Source organism: Solanum dulcamara, chromosome 3, assembly GCF_947179165.1.
Source record: "Solanum dulcamara chromosome 3, daSolDulc1.2, whole genome shotgun sequence".
In the NCBI taxonomy this organism is placed as follows: Eukaryota; Viridiplantae; Streptophyta; class Magnoliopsida; order Solanales; family Solanaceae; genus Solanum; species Solanum dulcamara.
Genome location: NC_077239.1, coordinates 71,682,187 through 71,708,005, shown reverse-complemented (window position 1 = coordinate 71,708,005; position 25,819 = coordinate 71,682,187). Strand labels below are relative to the sequence as shown.

General features: G+C 37.1%; 1 protein-coding gene across 1 annotated transcript; it reads left to right on the top strand.

Annotated features, from left to right (window-relative positions):
- Positions 1–362: 362 nt before the first annotated feature.
- On the top strand, positions 363–25,553 carry LOC129882815 (uncharacterized). The gene is made up of 9 exons (XM_055957279.1): positions 363–3,129; positions 8,156–8,297; positions 8,396–8,478; positions 9,017–9,255; positions 9,827–9,913; positions 11,486–11,585; positions 16,327–16,537; positions 16,702–17,638; positions 25,145–25,553. Exons 1-8 carry the CDS (start codon positions 727–729, stop codon positions 17,556–17,558), a joined length of 4,122 nt encoding a protein of 1,373 aa, XP_055813254.1. The 5' UTR covers positions 363–726; the 3' UTR covers positions 17,559–17,638; positions 25,145–25,553.
- Positions 25,554–25,819: the final 266 nt, after the last annotated feature.

The window sequence follows — 25,819 nt, the reverse complement described above, 5'->3', positions numbered from 1 at the left end:
ATGGAAAAAGTAAAAATACCTTTTTGTTATTTTTCAAATTCATAAAAATTCTGTAATTCAACTTCAAGTTTAAATTCAATTTTAAATTTTTATAATCAAACGTGTTTTTCGAAGTTTAACTCTTAAAAAAATTCAATTCTTTTTTATGACGAAACACCACATTCTTGTTTTACTTCATCACCCCCTCCCTCCCAACAACCAACTTTATATCAAATATTGTCCCTCCCAGTTTTTATGGTAAGTAAATCATATTTTTAGATTTAATATTTAAGTCAGGAAAGAAGCAAATGGAGGGAAAATGAAAAAAAGGCGAAAAATAATTGCTTCTCCCTCCCAAATTACAATTACAATTAGTCCTCCCAGCTTCTTACCTCGAAAACGTAAAAACAAAAAAAATGGTCTCAAAACTTTGTACTAAAATACAAGAAAACCCACCTTTCTCCTCTCTACTACAGTGACTGCCATTTCTCTCCTAAAACCCACAATTCCTTTCTCTCACTAAAACCTTAAATCGTATCGCCCCTTAATCACAACTCAAATCTTCTCTATCATGTCTCTGCTTCACCGATTTCATGGTCCTTAATCAGTTTTCTTGGTGAGATGAACTCTTTTTTTTTTGTTTGAATCATTTGGGGGTACTGTTTTAGGGGTTTCTATAGTTATTTATTTCATGGGTTTTGTATAAAAATCTAATCTTTTTTAGTAGCTGAAAAAAAGAAATCAAGAATGGAAGAGGGGTTGAAAAGTGTTAGTGTAGAGAAACATGGGTTGGATTTGAATAGGGATCCGTCTGAGCAAATGGAGCCTAATTTGACTGTGATTGACTTAGTTTCTAGGCAAGATCTTGATTTGAATGAGTCTATTAGGGAAGTGTGTGAAAATGATGATGAAAATAAAGGTGTCATTGCTGATGTTGACTGTAACAAGGTTGAGGTGAGTGTTGGTGAAGTTGGGGAGGAGCTTGAGCTGAAGGTTCCGGAGGAGAATCAAGTGGAAGTTGTTGTTAAGAAACGGCGAGGGAGACCGAGGAAGGTGGTGGATTCATCAAAGTTGGAGCTTGAGAAGAAGGGTTTGGGTTTGATGTCAAGTGGGTTGAGTAATTGTGGTAAGGGAACTGTTGTTGGAAATGGGGAAGAGGATCAAATTGAGGACAATGTAGCTGGTAAGCCACATGGCAAGGGTGATGCCAAGAAAGGTAAGGGACGGAGAGGGAGGAAAAAGAAGGTGTTGGTTGTTTCTTCACCAGGAGGACAAACAGAGCAAGGAAGTGATGATTTGGTAGGTTTTGAAGGTGACAAAGCTATAAAGGTGGAGGATAGCATTGATGCCAGTACCCAAGTGCAAGTTGATGAAAACAATGTTGAAGGCCAGAATACGCCTAGCAGGAGAGGCAGTGGAAGGAAAAGACTTAAAGTGGATTATTCTGAATTGCACGAGGACGATTTCACTGACGATGAAGAAATTGATGCCGGTACTGATCAGTGTGATATTAAGCCTAGAAGGAGAGGCAGAGGGAGGAAAAGAATGAAAGTTGAGGGTGATGAGTGTCTTGATGATGATAATCAAGTGAAAAGACAGAAGGTGAACACTATGGGTCAGTTTAAAAGGGTCTTGAGGTCCCAGACAGTGGCGGTTATTGATGGTGAGAAAGATGTTTATGGAGTGAAGGATGCAGCTGTGTCCAGTCCGAAAATAGAGAACAAAATTGATCCTTCTGACAAAATACTTAAGACAAGGGTAAATGATATTGCAACCCCGAAAAAGAGGGGAAGGCCAAAACTGAAGGAGACAAAGTTGAAGGGCCGTCGCGGAAGACCTCCAAAGATGAAAGGGAGAAATGAAATTTCCAGTCTGACGAGTAGACAAAAAGATAAATTGAGGGGTCCCAAGAGAGGCATGAATTATGAAAACGCAGATGGTTCTGTTAGGGGTTCGAAACATCTAAAGGCGAGTCAGACAAATGCTGTGGAAGAGGTGGTCGACATCAGAAAGGAGATGGCTGTTGGCTATGAGAAAGACACCGATCAAGCAAATGTTGAAGCTAATTATGAGGATCCTGGAGATGGTCAAAATAAAAAGCTTAGCAGTGATCCATATCATGTGAAGAAAAGTAAATTGAAAGGAAGCAAGCCCGAGGTGATGGAATCGGGTCTTAGGGAACAAAAGCAGGCAATTAGAAATCAGATAATTGATATGCTTGTGAAGGCAGGTTGGAATATTGAGTACAGGCCCAGGTTAACGAGAAAGTATAGTGATGCAATTTTTTATGATCCTGAAGGAAGGCAACATTGGTCAGTCACCTTGGCATACAAGAAGCTCAAACAGAAAGTTGAAGCTGGAGATGCTGACGATAAGACCAATGCTGCATTTACTCCTATCCCAGAGGAGGTATTCAGCACATTGTTCAGAGTTAGGAAAGAAAAAGAGATCGAGGGAAAAAAGAAGAGAAAATTTGTTGGAATTAAAATGAGCAAGAAAATGACCAAAAAGAAGCTATCCAAGAAGCAATTTGCCAAAAACAACTTAGGTTGCTCAGACTATAAAGGAAGTGCTGGCTCCAAAACAGGACACAACTCAAATGTGGCAGTACGGAGGAAAAAGCTGGGACCAAATACAGAAGATGGACAACGCAGAAAGCCCTGTGCTCTATTGGCACGCAGCTCTCAGGGAGGGGTTGATTCAGATGGTGATGAGTTTATACTGTATGATGGGAAGCGCACTCTTTTAGCGTGGATGATTGATTTAGGGGTAATTCAATGTGATGCTCAGGTGCACTACATTTATGGTGGAAGGAAAAAAGTGAAGCATGAAGGAAAGATCAAGGGTGATGGAATTTGTTGTGGCTGTTGTGGTGAGACACTGAAGCTTGCTGATTTTGAATCTCATGCTGGAAGTAAGCTGGGCAGGGCATTTGAGAATGTGATTCTGCAGTCAGGACAGTCTCTTCTGCAATGTCTAGTGGACTCATGGAATAAGCAGAAAAATGTTGATCGTATTGCATTTCATTCTGTGGATATTGTTGGTGATGACCCCAATGATGATACATGCAACATTTGTGGAGATGGGGGTGACTTGATATGTTGTGATAGTTGCCCCTCAACTTTCCACCAGAGCTGCTTAGATATTCAAGTAAGACTCATCTTCTTCTACCCTTTTGTTTCCGTGTTTTCTTTCCTTTTGTGTTGTCTTAGTTTTACTTCAATCTATGCTCAAAGAACATGATAGTAATATTCTCTAGTCATTTCTGTTAATCCTGAAAAGAGTACGGTGCTCTTTTTCTTCAATACTTCTAGAGGATTTTAAGTCTTATATCATATATGTTAGGAAGACTCTATTGATTAGTCTAGTAGAGATCTTGTATAGATTAGTGCCATACCCCTTCCAGGTTCGATTTGGGTTTAAAAGGAGACAGAGAGTCTTGTAGCCCCTACTAACCAATATGCATAGCAAAATACCCTTATTATCTGCTCATTCGTACATAATATTTAGAGTTTTGCATTTCGGAATAACATTCTTAGCATGTTGTATAGTTGGATGAGATATGGTGCAATCTGTTGGTGGAAGTATACCAAAGCTGCAGTAGGACTGCTTACTTAATTTGTATGATGGAGATTATATTATATCTTCTTCAAGTATTGTTGTATACGTATCCAAGAATCATATTTAATCTGGAGTTGTGTCTTGTGAGATTTTGCAAAAGCAACCAGCAACTATCTGACTCACTTAGCAGGCCAGTTGGTAAATCTCTTTTGAGGAAACACAATGGTCTTTGAGGTTCATTTTGTGCAGTCTTATACTCTTATTGAGTACTACATGCATGGGGTACTGCCATTGGTGTTGCAGATATGGTGTATTCACATTGTTATTGACTAGGAATTGTAAGATAATATGTTAGACTATTATTTTAAATGCCACTTCCAGTTTAATACAAACTTAGTTACCAGTTTCCTTTATATATATATATATATATATATATATAATTATTCTTTTTTTTTTGAGAAAGGTAACTTGTATTATTAACAGAGGAATACTCCAGGAGTAGTCTAGTAATACTTACAAAACAAAGATCACAAAAGTGTAAAACTAGCCTCCTATAATCTCATAAGTAATCAAAAATACTAGGAATATCTTCATCTTGAGGATATTCATGCTTACACCAAAAGTAGAAAAGAACCATACAATTCATCTTCATTTTCTCAATAGAGTAGCTCTTGTTTTGTGGTTCCTTTCTAGCCAAATAGTCCACCAATGCAAGCTGGGTCAATCTTCCATCTCTCTCTGTGCCCTGACTGATTTCCATCCCTGTTCCAACAGGCTAAAGCTTCCTTTATATTCCTTGGCATAGTCCAGCTAATGCCCCTAAGATTGATGACGACCTGCCAAAGTTTCGTAGTTTCTCTACAGTGTAGAAAGAGATGATTTATTGTCTCTGCCTCACATTCACAAAAAGAGCATCTGGAGCACAATTGTAAGCTTCTTTTCATGAGGTTATCATGAGTTACTGCAGCCTGCTTGGCCAGAAGCTAGGAGAAACAGGCTATCTTGAATGGAACCTTGACTTTCCATATCATCTTCCATGGCCAACCTCTTTGCTGTAGGCCTGATCTCTGAAACTTCCTGTAAGCTGATCCAACTGAAAATCTCCCTTGTTTGTCTGGAATCCAGACTAGTTGATCCTCACTGGTGTTGAGATCCTTGCATTGCTCCAAACCTGGCCATCTCTCATCTCTTTAACAGTGACCTTTTCTTGGAGACTCAAAAGAAAAAGACCAGGGAAACTGTTTTTTAGAGATCCTTGTCCCACCCAGCTTTCTTCCCAGAACAAGGTCTTCCTTCCATTACCCACCTTGCTCTTACAATCATTTATCAATTTTGGCCACAAATTCCGTATTGATCTCCACGGACCAGTACCATATGGTTGTGAAGTTGCTTTGCTGGTCCACCAGTTTTCCATGCCATATCTTGTCCTGATTGTCTCCTTCCACAGGGATTGTTCTTGAGAAGCAAACCTCCACAACCATTTCATTAGTAGGCTGCTATTCTGAACCTTCAAATTCCTTGTTCCCAATCCCCCTTCTTTCTTACTGGCTATGACTTCATCCCATTTAACCAAATGGATCTTGTGGTTGTTTTGGTCACAGTTACCTTGCCACAGGAAAATTCTTCTAATGGTGTCCGATCTGTCTCTTACACTAGCTGGCATAGGGAATAAGGACATCATATAGGTAGGTAAAGCATCTAGGACACTGTTTATGAGAGTAACTCTACCACCCAAGGACAAATATGACTTTTCCAGTTAACAAGCTTCTTCTCACATTTCTCCAACACATTGTTCCATATTCCCTTTGATTTGCTCTTGTCCCCCAATGGCACAGTAGGTAATTCTCCAATTTTCCCTCCCAAAATGTCTACCAAACTTTCTATCCTAGGTACCTCATTTACTGGGTAAATGAAGCTTTTACTCCAATTTATGTGAAGGCCGGAGGTTGCTTCAAACAGAATCAAGATGACTCTTAAATATTTCATTTGATTATTGTCTGCATTACAGAAAATTAAAGTGTCATCTGCATATTGAAGGTGAGTAATTGCCAGACCTTGTCTGTCATCCATGTTAGCATTAAAACCCCTTATCCAACTGTTTGTTTTAGCTGTCCTTAACATATCATTAAGTCCCTCCATTACCAGTATAAAAAGGAAAGGGGATAAGGGGTCCCCTTGTCTCAAGCCTCTCTCTGAATTGAAGAAACCAAAGGGTGATCCATTGATCAGCACTGAGAATTTCACAGTAGTAGTGCTGAATTTGATCCATTTATCCACTTCTCACCAAAGCCCATATTCTTCATAGTTTTCCAGAGGAAGCCCAGTGTAAGTGATCATAGGCTTTCTCCATGTCCAGCTTACAAAGGATTCCTGGAATCTTACTGATCTATCTCACATCCACACAGCATCCATGATCTGCCTGCTTTTGATAAATGCCATTTGGTGAGCATCCACTAATTTAGATACCACTTTTTTCAACCTCTCAGTCAACACCTTTGAAATGATCTTGTAGATGCTACCTATTAGACTAATAGGTCTAAAGTCCTTCAATTCTTTGCCCCCAACTTCTTTGGAATCAGAGCTATGAATGTAGCATGGAAGCTCTTTTCGAATAGATTCTGATCATGAAAATTTTGTATTGCTGCAACCACTTCTCTGCTTACTACATCCCAACAAGAGGTGAAAAAAGCCATGGTGAAACCATCAGGGCCAGGTGCTTTATCACTAGCACATGCCATGACACACTCTTTTATCTCATTTTCACTGAATTGGCTTTGTAGTAATAAGTTGTCTTCTTCACTGATTGCAGACCCCGATCTGGGATTGAGCCGGGGCCTCAATATCTCTGTTTCTGTGTAGAGGCTCTGATAGAACTTGACAATCTCCTCTTTTATCACTGTTGGTTCTTTTGTGCACTCACCATCTATAACCAACATGTCAATGTTATTGTATCTTCTATGACAATTTGCATTTGTATGAAAAAACTTGGTATTTTTGTCCCTTCTTTCAACCACAGTGCCCTGAACCTTTGCCTCCATGCTACCTCCTCCCTTTTAGCATTTTCTTCAAACTCTAATGTGAGGACAGCTCTAAGAGAATTTTTATCATATAGAATTTCCTTAACAATCAATATATACTTGTGTAGGCTATATTTATCATTTAGTATCACCCTTTTTTAAGGCAAAAACTCATGTGCTTTATTTTTTGGGTAGGTAATCCATGGCTTAATTAATCTAACTTAGAAAAAACATTTGGTTGGCTGGTTTCTATTTAAGCAAGGAAGCACCGACCTAACGAGGAGAAAGTACCAGCCAACATAATGACATGCTCCAAAGTTTAAGTGCACCTCAAATGCAATATTGCGAATACTGGAAAACACAGAAAAATCAGACAAATTCGAATTGAAAATAAAGCTGTTGGTATTCAGCAGTCCCTTGAACAGATTGTTGGGAGTTTAGTGCTTAAAATTCTTCTATCCAACTAATAAACTTTATCTGAAACCTATAAATTTCTCTATCCGGGATTCTGGAGTACTTTAGAATATGATAATACATCATATATGGAAGAGTATGATATCTTTTCCTATTCTTTATTGTATATTCTGTACACGTACAGAAGCTAAAAGCCTAAAGTATGTCTATATGTCAATTTCCTATTTGGTAATGGACATTTGATGGAATCATTACCACACCACACCAACAGATAAAAGAGTTGCTTTTCCTGTGGTAGAGTATTCATCATTCTGACAGGTATGTCAGCTATAAATATGGCAGCCAGTAAGTTGGTTCAGTGTTTGACTTTATCATCCCTGCTGCCAAAAACCTGTTGTATTAATAAGTTATTGTGAACATTTCTTTTTGCTACTTCTCGTAGGCAAGTAGTAGATTTGTGTCAAAGTGTAAGCAGTGAGAAGACACTGAGAGATAGCTTAGTGATATAGACCCTACACGTCCCTCCAGAAGGTTGGAGGTTAAGTCACCAATGGAGCAAAGTGGAAAATTCACCGTTTGGCTCTTGGATAGTGCAGAAAGGTGTACCATATAAAGAAAGATTAAAATAGAAGTGTAAGCAGTAGAAAGAATGAGGTCTGTTCATGGGAATATGTTGCATATTCTTTTGTTTGTTCAAGAAGATAGTACTTTTAGTATTCAAAATATAGCTTGAGTTTTTGTTCAGCAGCTACAATCTGGGTTTTATCTTACTTATCAAAAGGAAAAAGTATTGCCTCTATATTAGATGTACTCTTAAGTCATGTATGTTGATTGTAAGAATGAGAAAAGGAGGTTTTTGGACCACCTATTAGATGACTGGCTAAAACAATAGTTGGTCATTTTAACTTGTAATCTCTGGTGCTCTCCCAACGAAGAGTCAATTTGGATGGGCTTATGACTTATAAGCCAAAAGCCGTAAGTTCGAAATATTTTTGTTATTTTGGCTTAAAAATAAGTGCTTGAAAGCACTTTTTTTTTATTTATAAAAATCTCACTCAAACTCTGCAAAAATGCTTTAAAACTATTATAGCTTGAAAGCACCTAAAATAAGCCAATCCAAACGAGCTTTTACTCCTAAAATTGTTGAGCAGAAGTATGTCTTACTGTTTTCGAATGTGTTGCAGAAGTTACCTTCTGGAGATTGGAGATGTGTTTATTGTTCATGCAAATTCTGTGGGACAGTTGTCAGAAACTCCTCAGAGAATGATATTCAGGATAACATGCCAGTCTCTGAATTGTTAACATGCCATTTGTGTGAGGGAAAATGTATATTTCGAATCCTCTTTTGTTAGTTATTTTTTGCTCTAAATTTGATAAATGAATTGGCTGAACTAGACAAATATATCTGATTTTGACTTTTGCAGTCCATTTGCCTTGTGTCCCCGGTGACAGTGCTCTGGATTTTGATTCTAAAGATCTATCATTTTGCGGAAAGGGATGCCAGAAGGTATTGCACTTGTCCAATTAAATAGATTGCAGTTTTTGCAACTTCTAGATCACATTGTTCCTAGCCTTAAAGAAGTTATTCAGTTCATTCGTCTGTCACATGCACTTAATGAAATCTGTTGAAAAAGAAGAGAGTAGTTTCCAAATCGCACTCCAATCCTCTGATGCATTTGTGTGTGGAGTAATATTGTAACTAATATACTCCTTCAGTCCCAATTTATATGACAATTCGGATTTTGAGAGTCAAATAAGATAATCTTTGACCAGAATTTATTTGTATGCCCTTTAAATATTTAGATTGTTAATTCTTATGACTTATAAAAAGTACTTTAAGTCACAAGACATGGGACGGGGGAGTAATGTTTATCCCACAGTGAGTGATGAGGTCTCACTTGATCCAAGACCATGCTTTAAGCTGAGAAATTATCTAGAACTTTCTTCCTCAGACTAACTAAGAGTAAATTATATCTATACAATTTGTATATACATATACATACGAGTTTCTATGCAGTAAAATAATCTCACATGTTCTTCAACAGATTGTTGAGGGGCTGCAGGTGCTTCTTGGTGTAAAGCATGACTTGGATGAAGGATTTTGTTGGAGACTTCTTCAACATCGTGATTTTGGCAGGGATACAAATTTGACTGACGATCTAGTAGACATTGAATGCAATTGCAAGTTAGCTGTTGCTTTCTCCATTATGAATGAGTGTTTTGTGCCCATTGTTGACCAGCGAAGTAAAATCAATATAATTCAAAGCGTTGTTTATAGCTGCGGGTGAGCATCTCTGAAGATTGTGCTAATATGTTCTCATGAATTTATATTAAAAGCGACGACATAACCAATTTGTTGCTATTATGAGTTTTTCTATTCCTGTCTTGTCATACTTTGTCTATTAGTAATGCCATTTGATGAATTCCATGTAGAGTTTGTTTTCTTCTGTTAGTTCTAGATATAAAGTGTGGAAAATGTGTCTAGATTTTTGGATTACGGAGTCTATTGTCCAAATGGCGTTAACAACTAGTAATTCCCTTGCACAAGCTAAAAGCTTTTAATTTTCTTTTTTCTTGTTATCTCAAATCATCAGGTCATGTTAATTGTATTAATGTGAGATTATTTTTTTAGTTTTTTCCACTGAAAATGCTATTACCTTTTCATTGAATTCTAAATTTTGATTCCATTTCTTTTGTACTATAGTTCTTCTGAAAAGTTGTCCTTGTTTTTAATACTACTACAGTTGAACACTAAATGATTCCAGTGATGGTGTACATGGTTGTTAATTAAGGCAATATCTTTCTTCAATAAGTTGATCAAGAAATTTATCCTTATTTTCCTCTTTTGATACCAGGTCAAACTTTAGGCGGCTGAACTACAATGGGTTCTATACTGTTGTTCTTGAGAAGGGTGATGAAATTATCTGTGCTGCATCCATAAGGTAAATGTTAGTTGAGTTAGTCTTTGTTGGACTATTTCCTACTCATAGTGATCATAATTCTGTATTGCATCTAAGTGCTTCATGACCAAAACATATTGTTTTTTTGGCACCAACCCTGGAATCCCCTGTCTAGGAATCAACAGTGCTATGTCTCACATTTCTCCCATAATGACTCCAACCCCTAACCTCATGCTTGGAGGTTGAGGGTCCTTTCCACTACATAAACAATGAAGAAGCAAACTTGAATTGTGGCAGCATTTTTAGCGTCAGCTGAAGAGTCAAGTGAATTACTATAATGAATCTGTTAACTTGAAACCTGCAATATTTATTACTGAAAAGCTGGGCGTTGCAGTGCTAGCTCTGAGCATCCTAGGTCCCAGAACTTGACACCTCAACGTTCAGAAAGAAGGGCCTCAACGTTGTGTGCATATTAATAGACAGAAACCAGGAGCTTCAGCGCTTCAATGTCTAAAAATAGTTATATCAATACCAGAAAAATTCTACTGCTTTATTCCAGATGAACGGTTCCAATAAAGATACTTTGTGATAATATGATCTGGGCTATCCTTGCTGCGGATTACGTGTTTACTGTATTTGGTTTGTTTCTGGCTAGGCTTGTTGTGATTAATTGAAATTCTACTTTTGCTTAGTTAGCATTCTGGAGGCACTTGAATGGACATTTTGCAGCTGTAATATGAGCAATTTTCGTCCTTCTTGAATAGTCAATGTAGAATCAGTAAAGTTTGTGACTGATGTAGTTGAAAACTTAAAAAAGTTATTCAAATGGCCAAACTACCTAATTTATTTTATTTGTCATTTAATTACCATCCCAGGCAAATTAAAAAGTTGGCCACAAGTACTAGTTGTATGCTGTGATATCTTTGTCCTTTGGTAGATGGCAGGAAAGATCATCATAATTTTTTATACTATAAGCTACTCCTCTGTTTCAATTTGTTTGTTTGATTTTGACTTGGCACGGAGTTAAAGGAAATAAAGAGTCTTTTGAAACTTGTGGTCTTAAACTAAACATATGTAAAATGTACCAAAATGCCCTTTAATTTAAAGAGTTACGAAAAATAGAGGTATTCTTTGAAACGGTCTAAAAAGAAAAGTAAGACAAGCAAATTGAAATGGAGGGAGTATATGTTTGCTCCACTTCTGGTGAACATCTAGTTATTATACTTGGAAATTAAGTGTGTGTGAAGGATCATTTACTCTTGCTGAACTATGCATGGCAATAATCTGAATTCATATCTAAAAATATCGGGCTGAACTGGTTGACTGGCTGGCGTACTTGTCTAGCCTAGAATAAAAGCTAGGCACATGCGATATAGGTATTCCATAAAGGGATGTAATATACTACTTTTGAATATCGACCTACGTGTTCTAAATTGATGTGTGATGATGTGGCAATCTCTTAATGTACTTAATTTTTTTTGCCACTTCTCCTCTTGTGCTTAATGAATTCTGGAGAAATTTGTAGTAGTGATATCTAGTATCATTTGAGATTGACTCTCTTGTATTCAAAGATTGTGATAACAACAACTCAAAATGATTCTACTCTATACGTAGGATTCATGGGAATGAAGTTGCTGAGATGCCATTTATTGGAACCCGATATATGTATCGTCGTCAAAGAATGTGCAGTCGGCTTCTCACAGCAATTGAAACGGTATGATTATGTAATAAGCTAGTTTGATGCCTCTGACGTTTTTAAAGTGGCATGCTACTTTTCCTTGTAAAGAGTAGATACACCGTCCCCTGTATTTAGAAACCACCTTTATTTTCTATGATGGACGAAGTATACTAAATGTATTGACTTGAACTTATCTGACATGCTTGAAAGAAGTTGGAAACTTTACTAATTCATTATTCAAAAAGCAGTATTATAGTATTGATAGTTTTGAGTTTGAAACAAAGTATATACTAAAATAGATTGAGAATTTTGAAGGGACTTTTTTTTAGTAAAGCCATTTATTCAATTCTTTTTTCTCCATTGGTGGTAGATATTTGATGACAAAGTTGTGTAGAGTCGATTTTTTTATTAAATGATTTCTATGAATAAAAGGTCATATGGATCACTTGTAATCTTCCATAAAAACCTATTCCAGGTAAGTTTTAGAAATAATAAATCTCTTAAGATATTTTCATTCTAATGCTACAACCAGTGTTCTGAAAGTTTTTTTGGGACTTGGCTGGGGCTCGCCCTTGACGAGGCACTTGTAAAACACTGTGAGGCACATGTGTGAGTTTTCTTCTATGAGGCTTATGCCCGCGCTCGACTGTGCTCCTTAAGCACGCTTAATGCTCAACACTCAAGGCGCTCTCAATAGTTCTTACCAAATCATGTGTCAAATTCCCTAATTAGCACCCTCAAATTCTTCAAGATGCATTACTAATAAAGTTCTAATCATCTATAGAAAATATGAAAACTCAAATAATGGGCCATAATATTGCATATTTTATGATTGAGAACATTATGAGGGTGAACACCACTTGAAAATTTCTTCTGAATATAGATAGCTGAAGTTTGTTCATTCTCTTGCAATCTTAGTTGCTTGGACTCTTTAGTTTCGGTGCTGCACTCATGTTGACACGACGGGGGTGTGGGATCCGTACTAGATTTGGTCAATCGATGTTGGATACTTTGACCAAAATCAATGGAGAAATTCGGAATATATACAATGATAATTGCAATCAAAACAAAAATTATGGTGAAATTGAAGAAAATGGAGTACCTTGTATAAATTTCTATGTCCGTCCTTTTCCTTATATCACCTTGTGGGATTATCCTCTTGATTTATATCTTTTCCTCAGACTACCTTGCAAGTTTTCCACATATTGTCTCATAATTTAGACATATAACTCTATCTATAGATATTTGAATTATTTTTAGTTAAATCCTCGAATCCATATCGGTACCCCCGATTTTTAAAATTTAGATCATGAAGGATCTAACCTCTCCGCACCTGTATCGGATACCCTCACCCGAGTCCGAGCAACTTAGCTTGCTATTGATTTTCATGTCTTCTTTCTCTCTCAAAATTATCAAACTTTCTATTATTTTGCTATATGAAAGCTACTTTATATTTCTTCCTGAAAGAGTAATGTTTTGAATTATAATAATGATAAAGATTTAATTATTTAGGTTTAGAAAGGTAAAAGGTATGGTTTGATAATATTATTTAAGAAATTGTGCTTTTTTGTTGTTTGAAAGTTAAGACGTTATTGTTAATTTGTATCTCATTATAACTTTAATACAACTGCATTGTTTATACTTGTATAAGCATGCTACATTTTTTGATTTGTAGGAGCTTTTGTAATTCCTTCAATTTTCTTGCATGTTTAATATATTTTTCTCATTTTGTATTCATTAAAACGCCATGTCTCGCGGCATGAAAGGCGATCGCCTCGTCGCCAATGGCGAGAGGCGAGGCGACCCTTCATCGCCTATTAATTTTGTGGCGATGCGATTTTCAAAAGGTGATGCCATGGCGACAAAAGTGAGAGGCGAGAAAGGCGTCGCTTTTTGTATTTTCTTTTTTTTAAAAAAGGCGACCAATTTAGGATTTTAAAAGTTAAAAGTTAATTTTAGGGTTTTCTTTCCAAATGCATAGTTGCATTCTTTGACTGCGACTCCAACTAGTCGACTCGACTAGACTTCTCCTGCGACCATCCAAACTTTTCTGGTGACTCCAAAATCCAACCAATACGTGTTTCTTCTTTTCTTCTAATTTCTTCTTCTTTTCTTCAGATTTCTTCTTCCTTTGTTTCTTTCTTCTTCTTCTTCTTCAGACTTCAGAGTTACTTCTACTTCTACTTCTGTTTTATTTTTTTCTCGCTGTTTTGACTTTTGGTCTATTTTTTTCTCATCAAGTTCTAGACTTTTAGTATGTACTATCTATTTTAGTTTTTGAATTGAAATATTTGCTAATATGTTATTGCTATTGAGATGTCGATTATTTATATATGCAATTAAATATTTTAATTTTTTGGTATTAATTGGCGCTGCACTTCAAAAAGGCAAGCGCCTAGCCCCTCACCTCGCCTTGTGGCGAGGCAGACCCTTGTCACCTTGCGTTGCCTTTTGCCGTCCAAAACCTTGCCTCACCTCACCTCACGCCCCCACCTTTTAAAACACTGGTTGCATCATATCTTTAATGTTTAGGATCTCAGGTTTGGTAAACAATCTGTTTTTGACATATAAGGTCCATCATTTTAAAACACTGGTTGCATCATATCTTTAATGTTTAGGATCTCAGGTTTGGTAAACAATCTGTTTTTGACATATAAGGTCCATCATTTGGCCAAGACTAATGTTACGGAAGTCTGAAAACAGGGGAGATGTATGCAAAACTTGAAATCTAAAGGGGATATATCTATGATTTGAGCGGACTTCGGGGGATCTGTTATGGTCGCCTATTATGGATCTAGTTATGGGACGTTGCCAGACAAAATCAGAGTTTATGTAGAGTGAATTAGGAGTCTGGAAAGAGGTTTTCTTTTTTTGACCTATGGTACTGGTTCGTTAAGAGAGAACCTGCTATCTCGAGTTAAAGTACTCAAAAACTTAATACTTTTCTGCTTAGATATCCTGAGACAAAACAAAGGTTACAGTGACGTTTGAATTCTTTCCAAGACGGTTGAGGCATATCTGTCTCTAGTTGAAGTAACCAAAGTTGTGCATTGCCCTCCCAATGAAAAGAAGCAAGTCCAACCTTTTCTTCTTCTGGAGTTTGTTGGTGTCGAAAGAAGTGTTCACATTTGTTCAACCATCCCAAAGGGTTCTCTTGGCCATTAAATCGAGGGAAATCCAACTTTGAATGTTGATGATTGATGAAACTTCCTCCTGCCACTCTAGATTTACCCTTCCAACCGCGATTCTGACTGGTATGTTTAGTTGAATCTGAGTCGATCTTCAAATCTGCTAAATCCTTAGTGAGTGCATCCAAACGAGCATTTGTTGCTTCCTGGCTGGCTAAATTGGCTGCATGTTCTTCTTGGAACAAGTTCACCAATTGTGCTAGTTAATGTTGAATTTGGTATCCATAACTCCCGGCTTTGATACCAAGTTGTTACGGTCCCCTGTTATGGATTTTGTTATGGGACGTTGCAAGACAAAATCAGAGTTTATTCCTCTTCTTCTTTTACTTGGGTTTGAGGCACTTGCGCCGAGGGTCTTTCGAAAACAACCTCTCTACCTCCTCGAGGTAGTGGTAAGGTATGCGTACACTCTACCCTCCCCGGACCCCACTTTGTGGGATTTCACTGGGTATGTTGTTGTTGGTTCTGGTTCGTTAAGAGAGAACCTGCAATCTCTTGAATTAAAGTACTCAAAAACTTAATAAATTTCTGCTTAGATTTCCTGAGACAAACAAATAGTTTAAATACAACAGTTGTAAGATAACTACCCCTAGAAACTAGGACATGACTTCCTAACATACTGGAATGAGAAACTGCAAACTACTACAGAGTAATAGCTACTACTAGAATGAAATAACTACAGAAAGTAACTACTACTACTGTTAACCATTGGGAGACTGAGGAATGATAACAGGAGGTTAATGTAATTAACCCTTCAAGTCTTGCATATATTGTAATCACACTTTTGGAGGTGGGCCAGCATCTCCTTAACGCTGATGAATGTGTGTTACCAGTTTCAAAAAAGTCTTGCATATATAATTGTTTAATTGTTTACAGCTATTATTGCAGTTATGCCTAAAATCAAGGCCAGTTTTAGTATACTGCTGTACATTCTTAAATCCAAACTTCATTAGAACATATAACTGTTTTTCTCTCTCTATTTACTGTTCAAGAGCCTCCCAATGAGTCCTTGCAGCAAACCCACCTCCTATCGAGCTGATTGATTTCACAATTCGAACTTCTTAACATTAGCAGTGCTCTTTTAATCAGTGTATGGGTCTGGGCTACTTTGTGACCTATTCCTGCAAAGCTGAGTCGAGCTAGAAGATCCTCCCCAACATAGTGAAGGTATCACACGTCCACACCCATAAATGCCATCATTTCTCTCCTTCTTCCTCGCTTGTGCGATGTGCCTTATCTTTCTAACTGGTTTTCAAAATTCCGTTTTGGTCACCAAGGCCAAAATATAATCTGGATTACGAAATACAGATTTGGTGTCATAACTGCCATTAGGTAGAGGAAAAAGAGGTGAAGCAGCTATATTTGTGACACCACGAGATGTAACAAGTCTTATCATGCATGGAGGCCTATGCTATTTGTGGGGAAATGTGGAGTTGATTAATCTACATGTCCCCTACATAGTGGGATTTCTCTGGGTTTTTGTTGTTGTTGATTACTCTACATGTGTCTTCTAGTGCTCTGGAGCCAAAAAGTATTTGTTTGCTCTTCAGCAGCTACCTGAAGTCTTTTCTTTTTGAAACTCTTGTCAGGCTCTTTGTTCTCTTGGTGTTGAGAAGCTGGTTATACCTGCTATACCAGAACTTAATGAAACATGGACAAAGGTTTTTGGTTTCAAACCCCTTGAAAAATCAAAGAGACAGGAAATGAAGTACATGAGTATGATAGTGTTCCCTGGCACGGATATGTTAGAGAAGCCTCTATTGAAGGATCAGTTCAGTGAAGGCCAAGTTACTTCAACAGGTATCTGATATATATATATATATATATTGATGCTGTGCTTGTTTAATGCTATCTGTCTTTTCAAGTTCTTTGCTTCTCATGATGCCTCATTAAATTGAACTAACAAATCAGCTTGAATATAAGCCCGAGGGCTGGAATTAGTAACGTAATAAGCTATTTTTCAGGGTCCAATGCTGATGCTTTCTCTGAAGTCAAGTTCAACCAGGATGATAAAGGTGCTATTTTCCCAGTAGAATCAAGTCTTGATATAGCTGATGGCATCTTGAATGATACGTCCGAATGCAGAAGCAGTCTTCCTTGTCATGCTTCTGAATCTGAAGCTCATCAAACTGAAAGGATAGCTAATTGCTCTTCTGCACAACCTGGTTACGGAACTATCCCCTCTGATGTAACAGATGAACAACATCCGATGAAGATGTATCAACATTGTGTAAGTGGGATGGAAGGCAATACACTAATTTCTTCTCCCATGGCACCTATATCAACAATTCATGAGGAGAAAGCCATTCACAGTATTGAAGATGGTAAAGAAGCTGTCAGTTGTCTGCTAAAAAGAGAAGTTGAGTGTCTGAATAATGGCTCTGATTCCCTTGACAAGGTTTGCCAGGAGACATCCCCTGTATATTGGCGAGAGAGAAATGAATGTCACACAGTTGAAGTTCCTGCAGGAAAGGAAACAATTGCTTCAAGTGAAATGACTTCTGCTTTGATGTGTGATTCCACTGGTTCGGTAAAAGCTACTTCCAAAGCCTCCCATCAGATGGAAAAAGTTATGGATTGTTTAGATCTACCGGTTCCCAATGGCTATATCTGTGATAAAACATCTACCTCAGACCTGTCTTGCTTGAACTCTCCTTTAGCAAGTCAAGAAACTTCTCATGAATTCATGAGAAGTAACATCAATGACCATAAGGAGGTTTCTATGGATGCTCATGTTTTGTCCCTTGATTCAAAGTCTCTCCATGACGTAGCTCAGTTGTCTGCAAAATCCACTGAGGAACTGGAGTCTTGTTCATATTAGTAGTTTGTCTGGTTTTGCACCCTGAGGCAGTATGAGTTCCTGCGATGCTCCTGTGGTGCTAATAGAAGGATGCTCAATATGTAAGTTCATTTCTATTGGCTTTGGACTTTTCCTTCCCTTAAAAGTGATACTTGGTTTTGTGAAGCAGCCAATGGTGTATGATTTGTTTAGTTTATTCTATTTGTCTCCTTTTCCTCTTTTAGGGGGTCTTTGTGGTTTGTATTTTTTGTTTTCTGTGAAGCTATGTTGCCTAATGTTTAAGCTATCTAACATGTTAGCAAACCATATAAAAAGTTTATATAGAAAAAGCTCCACAAAGATGAGTTATTGTCTGCAGTAATCCAATTATATACCTTAAGCTATATACTTCATATAGCATATTTATTGGAATATGTGAGATAGATCTCTCTACGACATGAATGGCTCTTTACTGTCTCTCCCTCCTAGTGGTCCACATGATGACTTGGATCACAATATCCAAATCTCTATTGGCTCCTTTAGTTTCCCAGCATTGAAGTGGTTGCTTAGTACTTTCTTCAAAAAGTAATTTTTTACTAATCGATTTGAAGCACCTTCCATAATTTAAGAATGAAGTGATTTGATAGAAGCTATTAAATTATCTCTGATTGTCATAGCGATTTAAATGCCTGGAATAATAAGTTGAAGGTTGTGACCTATAAAACCTAAGTTTGTGTTTGAGTTTGAGATATGTATTTTACTCGTCATCCAGATTATTGCCAATATTTAGGCTATTGTTGGTATGTGCTTTTCTGAACATGGCAGGTTACTGTGGTACTTGCTCTTTTTGTCTCTCTGAATTACAGAGCCAATAGATCAATGCTATTTGTAGGTGTACAAGTAAATCTGTCTTGGAAACAAAATCAGAAAAGATCCCTAAATATCTCTAAGATTATGCTATGGATATTATGAGTAGATATGACTATGATATGACTATGTACATTTTGTAACACTCCCCCTCAAGTTGGAGCATAGATATTAATCATGTCCACCTTGTTAAAAAGATATCCCACTCGAGTTCCATCCAAAGCCTTTGTGAATATATCACCCAATTACTCTCTTGTCTTTACATAGCCAGTAGAAATGACATTCTCTTGAATCTTCTCACGGATAAAGTGACATTCGACTTCAATATGTTTTGTCTGTTCATGATACATTGGATTTGAGGCAATGTGTAGAGCAACCTGATTATCACATCAAAGTTTTGATGGAAAAGAAGGATTCAAACCAACCTCAGCTAAAAGGTGTTGTATCTATAGTATTTCACATGTGCACTGGGCCATAGCTCTATACTCTGACTTTGCACTAGATCTAGATACAACATTTTGTTTTGCTCCTCCAAGATACTAGATTTCCACTAACAAAGATGCAATAGCCAGTAGTCTATCTTCTATCAATTCTTGATTTAGTCCAATCAATATCTTCAAAACATTCAACACGAGTATGTCTGTGGTCGCAATACAATAAGCCAAGGCCATGAGCTCCTTACACATAGCATAGAATTTGTTCCAAGGCAACCCAATGTTTGACTATTGGTACAAACATGAATTGATTGACAGTACTGACTGCATAGGCAATATCTGTATGAGTCACAGTAAGGTAGTTCAATTTCCCAACTAACCTTCTGTATTTTCCTGAATTATCAATAGGGTCAGCATCATCCTTAGTAAGATGTACATTAGGAACCATTAGAGCTGTCAAAATGGGCTAGCCCAACCCAATCCTAAAGGGCTAGTGAGTTAAATGGGTTGGGACAGGCTGACCCTTTTAAATAAAGGGCCTATAAAATAGCAGTCCAATCTAGCCTTAAGTGGGTTTTGGGTTAGGACGGATTGACCCTTTAATCAAAAGATGGACAATATTGACATCTTAAAAAGACTATGGAACATTGATAAATACAACACTAATTAAACAAAATTCACATATCCATGAGTTGCACACACTTTAGTGGAATACTTACAAAACAACATAATAGACAAGATACAACAATCAACATTTATAGAATTTATCAGAACAACATATATTACATGATCATTTTTTTAATAAACTAGACAAAAGGAGAAATGAAAAATTAGGTGTAAACATAAAAGTAAAAGAGGTCAAAGATTTATAATTATAATAACTCCAATTGTTTAGTTGTTGATGATTTGACAAAATAAAATACTACTTAAAATATATATAATAAACATTTTTAAAATTCATGACCCACGGGTTGGCCTTTGAGACTCGCGGGTTGAGCCTATGAGGTTGGGCTAAAAAGCCTCATTCTTAAATGAGATGAAATTTTTTAGCCCAACCCCACTTAATTCAAGGGTTGGGTTGGGCTGGGCCGACTTCACTGGCCAAACCCATTTTGACAGCTCTAGGAACCATTGGTGTGCCAAACGGTTTCGCTCCCACATATTTCTTTGAGATAAGAAAATCCCATCCTTGCTTCTAGCTACTTCTACACCTAAGAAGTATTTTACCTTTCCCAAGTCTTTGGTATGAAACTTGGCATGTAAAAACTGCTTGAGAGAAGAAATTTCAGTACAATCATCTACTGTAATAACTGACTGTCTGTAAAAGATTGAGTGATCGCACTTTCTTTTCTTCAACCCAAACTCCTGAACTACATCTCTAAATTTTTCAAACCAGGCATTAGGGCTCTACTTTAGACCATATAGAGATTTTTTCAGATGACAAACTTTTCCCTACTTTTCCTGAGCAACAAACCTAGACGATTGCTCCATATACACCTCTTCATGGAGATCGCGATGAAGAAAAGTATTCTTGTATCTAACTGATGTAAAGGCCAATGTTGACAAGCAGCCAAGGAAATAAATGTGAGAAATGTTGGAGAAAAATATTATTGATTTGTGTATCTTTAAACAGAGACCCTATTTCTAAATACTGTAATACATCCTTTACCAAGTAGGATACTTTTTACTATTTTTATTTCTATTTCTATTCTAAGTAGGATTGTATACCTATTACTATTCTAACACTTCCCCTCAAGCTAGTGCATACAAGTCATATGTATCTAGCTTGTTACAAATGTTATTAATACAAGGACCGATGACGAGCTTGGTGAGATATCTACAAATTGATCACTCGACTTCACAAAATTGGCAGTCAATCTCTATGTGCTTAATCTTCTCATAAAATACTGGATTTGATGCATAATGTCGATAAAATACAGAGTGATAAATTCCTAAATTGCAGATATATTCTTGAATTGTAGTGTCGAGCTTCCCAAACCAAGCTTGAGAAGACTGTTTTTCAGATTATAGAGTGACTTACACAACCGACATACAAGGCTACCAGACTCCTCCTAAGCAACAAAATCAGGTGGTTGCTCTATACAGACTTCTTCCTTGAGATTATCGTGGACATTCTTAATGTCCAATTGATTAAAAGGCCAATGGAGAACGACAATCATAGATAGAAAAAGGGACATGCTATTTTAGCCGCATGAGACAAAACATCACTCTAATCTAGCCTAAATATCCAAGTATATCCTTTCATTTTTTGGCAAATGTAACTTGAAATAGAAAGAAAACACTATAGAAAAACTTAGATCTGTCGAAAACAATGCAATGATCGCTGTAAAGTGCTTGAAATCTGGTATAAAACATATGGATCGTCTCAAAATCAAGAGATGAGTAGATCTTAAACAAGAAAGTCATCGTAAAACTAGTCAGAACATGCTCATGAACCGAATTATTACATTTGATGGTTGAAAGTGGTTACAATTTGAGAAATAAAATATGGGTAGGGTCGGAATGATGAGACGATCCTACTGAGAAAGAAAATAATATGGATAGGGTCAAATTTATAGCACAACCCTACTGAAAAAGAGAAATATATAGATAGGGTTGGAATGATGGCACAATCCTATGCGAATCAGAATTGAGGAGTCATCAGAAAGACGCATGGAACTAAGCAAATCAAATTTGAGGAGTCACGAGAAAGATACATGGTGCTATGCAACTCAGATATGAGAAAGTAGTTTGGAAAAATTCACGGTACTACACAAATTAAATATGAGAAGTAGTCTGGAGAGATGCGGTGCTACGCAAAACGGATATGAGAAAGTAGTCATTGGAAAGATGGCACGGGGCTACACAAACACTGGCGGATACAAGGTTGACACAAAAAAACCCTAGGAAGTCACTGGAAATTGACGCACAGTGACCTGCTTGATTGAGTTTTCTTCCCTTGAATATTAACATAAGCATTGGCCAGATGGGTGACATATATGGGTAATAGCCGTCCGCCTGCAGTAGAAGCTCTTTGATTCTCTACCAAGATAGTAGAGGCTCTGATACCATGTGAGAAATATAGGAGAAAAATATTATTGAATTGTGTATCTTTACACAGAGACCCCGTTTATAGACACTGCAAAACAATCCTTTACCAAGTAGGATAGTTTTTGTTATTTCTATTACTATTTCTATTTTTATTCCAAGTATGATTGTATATACCTATTTCTGTTCTAACAATAAACAAACAAACATATGTGAGCTTAACTACGGGGGAGAAAGTGTCCGCATAATCTACCCCATAAGTTTGAGCATAGCCTTTAGCCTCAAGTCTAGCCTTAAGTCTTGAGACAGAACCAGCAGGATTGACTTTGGCTGTGAAGACCCATTTGCATCATACTTTTTTCTTCTTGTGGTAAATCTACCAAATCTGAGTGTGATTTTCATTTAGAGCATGTATCTCTTCAAGCATTGCATTATGCCATTCAGGATTAGTCAAGACTTCTTTCACTCTCTTGGGAATAGAGATAGAGTTTAGAGAGCCAATCAAATAACTAGATGCAGGAGATAAATGGTCATAAGAAACAAAGCTAGCAATGAAATATGTGGATTACACTGACGTGTACCTTTTTGAAGAGCAATAGGAAGGTCAAGATATCTTGAAGAATCAAGTGGAGAAGGAACTAATGATGAAAGAGTTGATGTAGGACAAGTAGCATCATTATCTTGCCTCCTCCATTAAACTTGAACAATTGGCGGTCTTGTTGGAATAGATGAAATAAGTTCTGGAGGCATAATAGTGATTGATTCTCAATAAACGAATTAGAAGATGGAAGAACAACATCATCTGATTGTTCTGTTATAGCAAAAGTAACCTGATAGACTTACCACTCATCTTCGTCTACCTGACTTGTAGAGATGGGAGGTGCATAGAAAAATGGTGTAGCCTCTGAAAATACCACATCAGTTGACACTAGGTATTTGTCAAGTTCAACAGAGTAACACTGATACCCTTTCTGAAGTCGAGAATAGCCCAAGAAAGCACATTTTAACGCCTTTGGATCCAATTTGGTAACAGATGGTCGAACATCTCGAACATAACAAGTGCTTCCAAATACCTTAGGTTTCATCGGGAATAGTGTGTTTGGAAAAAAACACTTATAAGGCATATTACCAGCCAACACAGTTGAGGTCACGCGATTGATCAGAAAACAAGCTGTAGAGACTGCATCAACCCAAAATTGTTTAGGGACTTCCAATTGGAACAAAAGTGCTCGAGCTACAAAAGTGTCCGAGCTGTCTCAAGTAGATGCCTATTCTTACTTTCAGCAATTCCATTTTGAGGTGTATCAACACAAGAAGACTGATGAAGAATACCATGGTTTCTCATGTAAGACCAAAATAATTCCGATATATATTTTTTAGCATTATTACTTCTTAGAATCTGTACTGAGGCATTAAATTGAGTTTTGACTTTCGTGCATAAGGCAGTAAAGAGAGTAAACACTTCAGATTGACTCTTCATAAAGTAAATCCAAGTCATTCGAGAAAAATCATTCACGAAAGTGATAATATTTATGCCAGCTTTAAAAACAATAGGACATGGTCCCCAAACATTTGAATATACTAACTTAAAAGCAGGCTCAACTCGCTTATTAACCCTTGGACCTACTGAGATACGATGGTGTTTTGCAAATTTACATGACTCACATTCCAATGAGGAAATATTCTGAAACTGAGGACAAAGCTTTTTCAACAGAGCAGAGAAGGATGTCCTAATCGACAATGTACTTCAAATGGAGACACGACACTTGAGTAGTCAACAAATCGAGATTCCCATTCATCAAGGATATAAAGATCATCAGATACATGTACTTTACCAATAACTTGATTTGTCGTAAGATCACAAAACAAACAATGATTGAGAAAGAAAGAGATAAAACAATGAAGTTCTCTAGTAACTTTACTAACATAAATCGGATTAAAGGCCAATTTTGGAATGACAGGGTAATAGAAGACGTAGGTTTAAGGGATCCAGATCCAACACTGTTACAGGTTGATCCATCAGCCACTGTAACTGGAGAGGGTACTTTGTTTGGTTGAAAATTAGAAAAAATATTAGGACTACCTATCATATGATTGATTGCACCTGAATCAATCACCCATTTACATGAAGAGGTGATAAGATATGCTTTATCTGACTTGGCAAAGGCATTGACTGAAGTGGATTCCTTCAATATTTTCTTATATTGAAAGAATTTAGCAAACTCCTCAACTGAAATCAAAACCATTTTGTCAAAAAATGGACTAGAAGCAGCAACAACCTCACCCTGATTAGTCATTTTTTTTCCAACTAAAATGCTCACTGTATCAGAACAAATTGATGTTGAAGCCAATAGAATTTCCCAAGCAGGCTATATCTGAAAGTCACACTATACCCAAAAAGATAGACAATAGTAGCTAATGGGCAGACAGAATCAACCGGTTGACAACCAAACTAGAAGTTGCACTCTAAAACAATTTCCCAAACAAGCAGGCAGCAAATAGCCTCCAAAACTATACCAAGTTCACAAATGTGTTGAGCAATCATTCAATTCACTGTTGCACTTCATAGACAGCTTCCAACTAGATACCAGAATTTAAGAGTAAATAGGAAAAAATAGAGAAGTGTCAAACCTGATCAAAAAGAGTGCACAGATTCTATTTCAAGGATTCTCTTCTCAAAAATGTGGTCTGGTGATGCCCCCAAGGCCTAGCTCAAGTGGCAAAGGGTGGAGGATTTGTGGCTTAGGTCATAGGTTCAAGCCCCACACCATGCAAAGCGAAGCCTGGTATTTAAGTGAAGGGTAGAGGGGCGGGCTCATTATCCACCGAGTTTAGAAGGCTATGGTTGGTCCAAAGGGCGGGCCATTGACGGATTTCTCGGTTATCAAAAAAAAAAACAAAAATATGGTCCAGTGATAGAGGATTACCACAAATTGTCCAGAAATGCCAAGCCGAAGTCGTAACAGAAAAAAGCAGGATAACCCGCTCTGATACCAGGTGAAATACAGAGCCAATGGATCAATTTCCTTGTAGTGTTATTCCAAGATTAAGAGCTATTCGTAGGTACAAGTAAATCTATCTAAGGAAACAAAATAAACAAAGATCTCTAAATATCTCTATGATAATGCTATGAATATTATGAATAGATATGACTATACATTTTATAACAGTTTTTAAGTGTCATGGTTTCTCTGTTTCGTATTGCCAAGTCTGTTGTTCCAACAGATTGTTGATTTCTGAAGTTCTACGTTGAGATCTGAATTTCTGTTTCTGTTGCAGGTACGTTGTGTAGATTTTTGAAGATGTAATATGCTAATTTTGATCTTTAATTGAGCAACAACTGAAACCGCCAAGTGTATATTCCTCCATGTAATTACTGACATGAACATATTCGGTGCTATGGTTTTGAGTAGCTCTTTTTTGGTTGAAAGTTGTAGATGGTTCCTTCATGGCAGCGGATGATTGAGTATTGATAAATGATAATCTGACCTACATACTGGATTTGGATGTGTATAACTAGGCGTAGATTTAGGGTTTTTTTGAGTTGTGTATTTTGCGTCATTCTAAAGCTCTTGGTTGCATTTATTAGGTAAAGTTATTGAACGATGAGACCGTTCCTTTTACCTCTTGCACTGTAGTATGATTTGCATGGTAATAATTTCAAGTGCATTGCATATTTTTCCCGTCATCCTTTTTGGTTTCAATAACTACCTCTTTGTCCTTTTTTTTCTGCCATCACTCCACAACTTTTGTGGAGTTTGTTTTTGTCCCGACTTAATTTAAGACAGCTCTTCCATTTGGAATTTCTTACTGGAGAAATAGTGCAACAGTGTCGGTAAGATAGTCTAGTAGTTTTAGATATGCCATTGGTCATTTAGACAAATTTCATGTATGAGAGTAAGGCAGGAGTATCGTGATGGTTTGTTTGACTGAATAACTGCGTGAGCTGCAGTA

What these genes read in the sequence shown, in the direction of transcription:
- LOC129882815 (XM_055957279.1), top strand. Translation starts at nt 727, where the DNA reads ATGGAAGAGGGGTTGAAAAGTGTTAGTGTAGAGAAACATGGGTTGGAT. An exon ending in AGAGCTGCTTAGATATTCAA is followed by an intron (nt 3,130 to 8,155) that starts GTAAGACTCATC and finishes AATGTGTTGCAG; the next exon opens with AAGTTACCTTCTGGAGATTG. An exon ending in AGGCCAAGTTACTTCAACAG is followed by an intron (nt 16,538 to 16,701) that starts GTATCTGATATA and finishes GCTATTTTTCAG; the next exon opens with GGTCCAATGCTGATGCTTTC.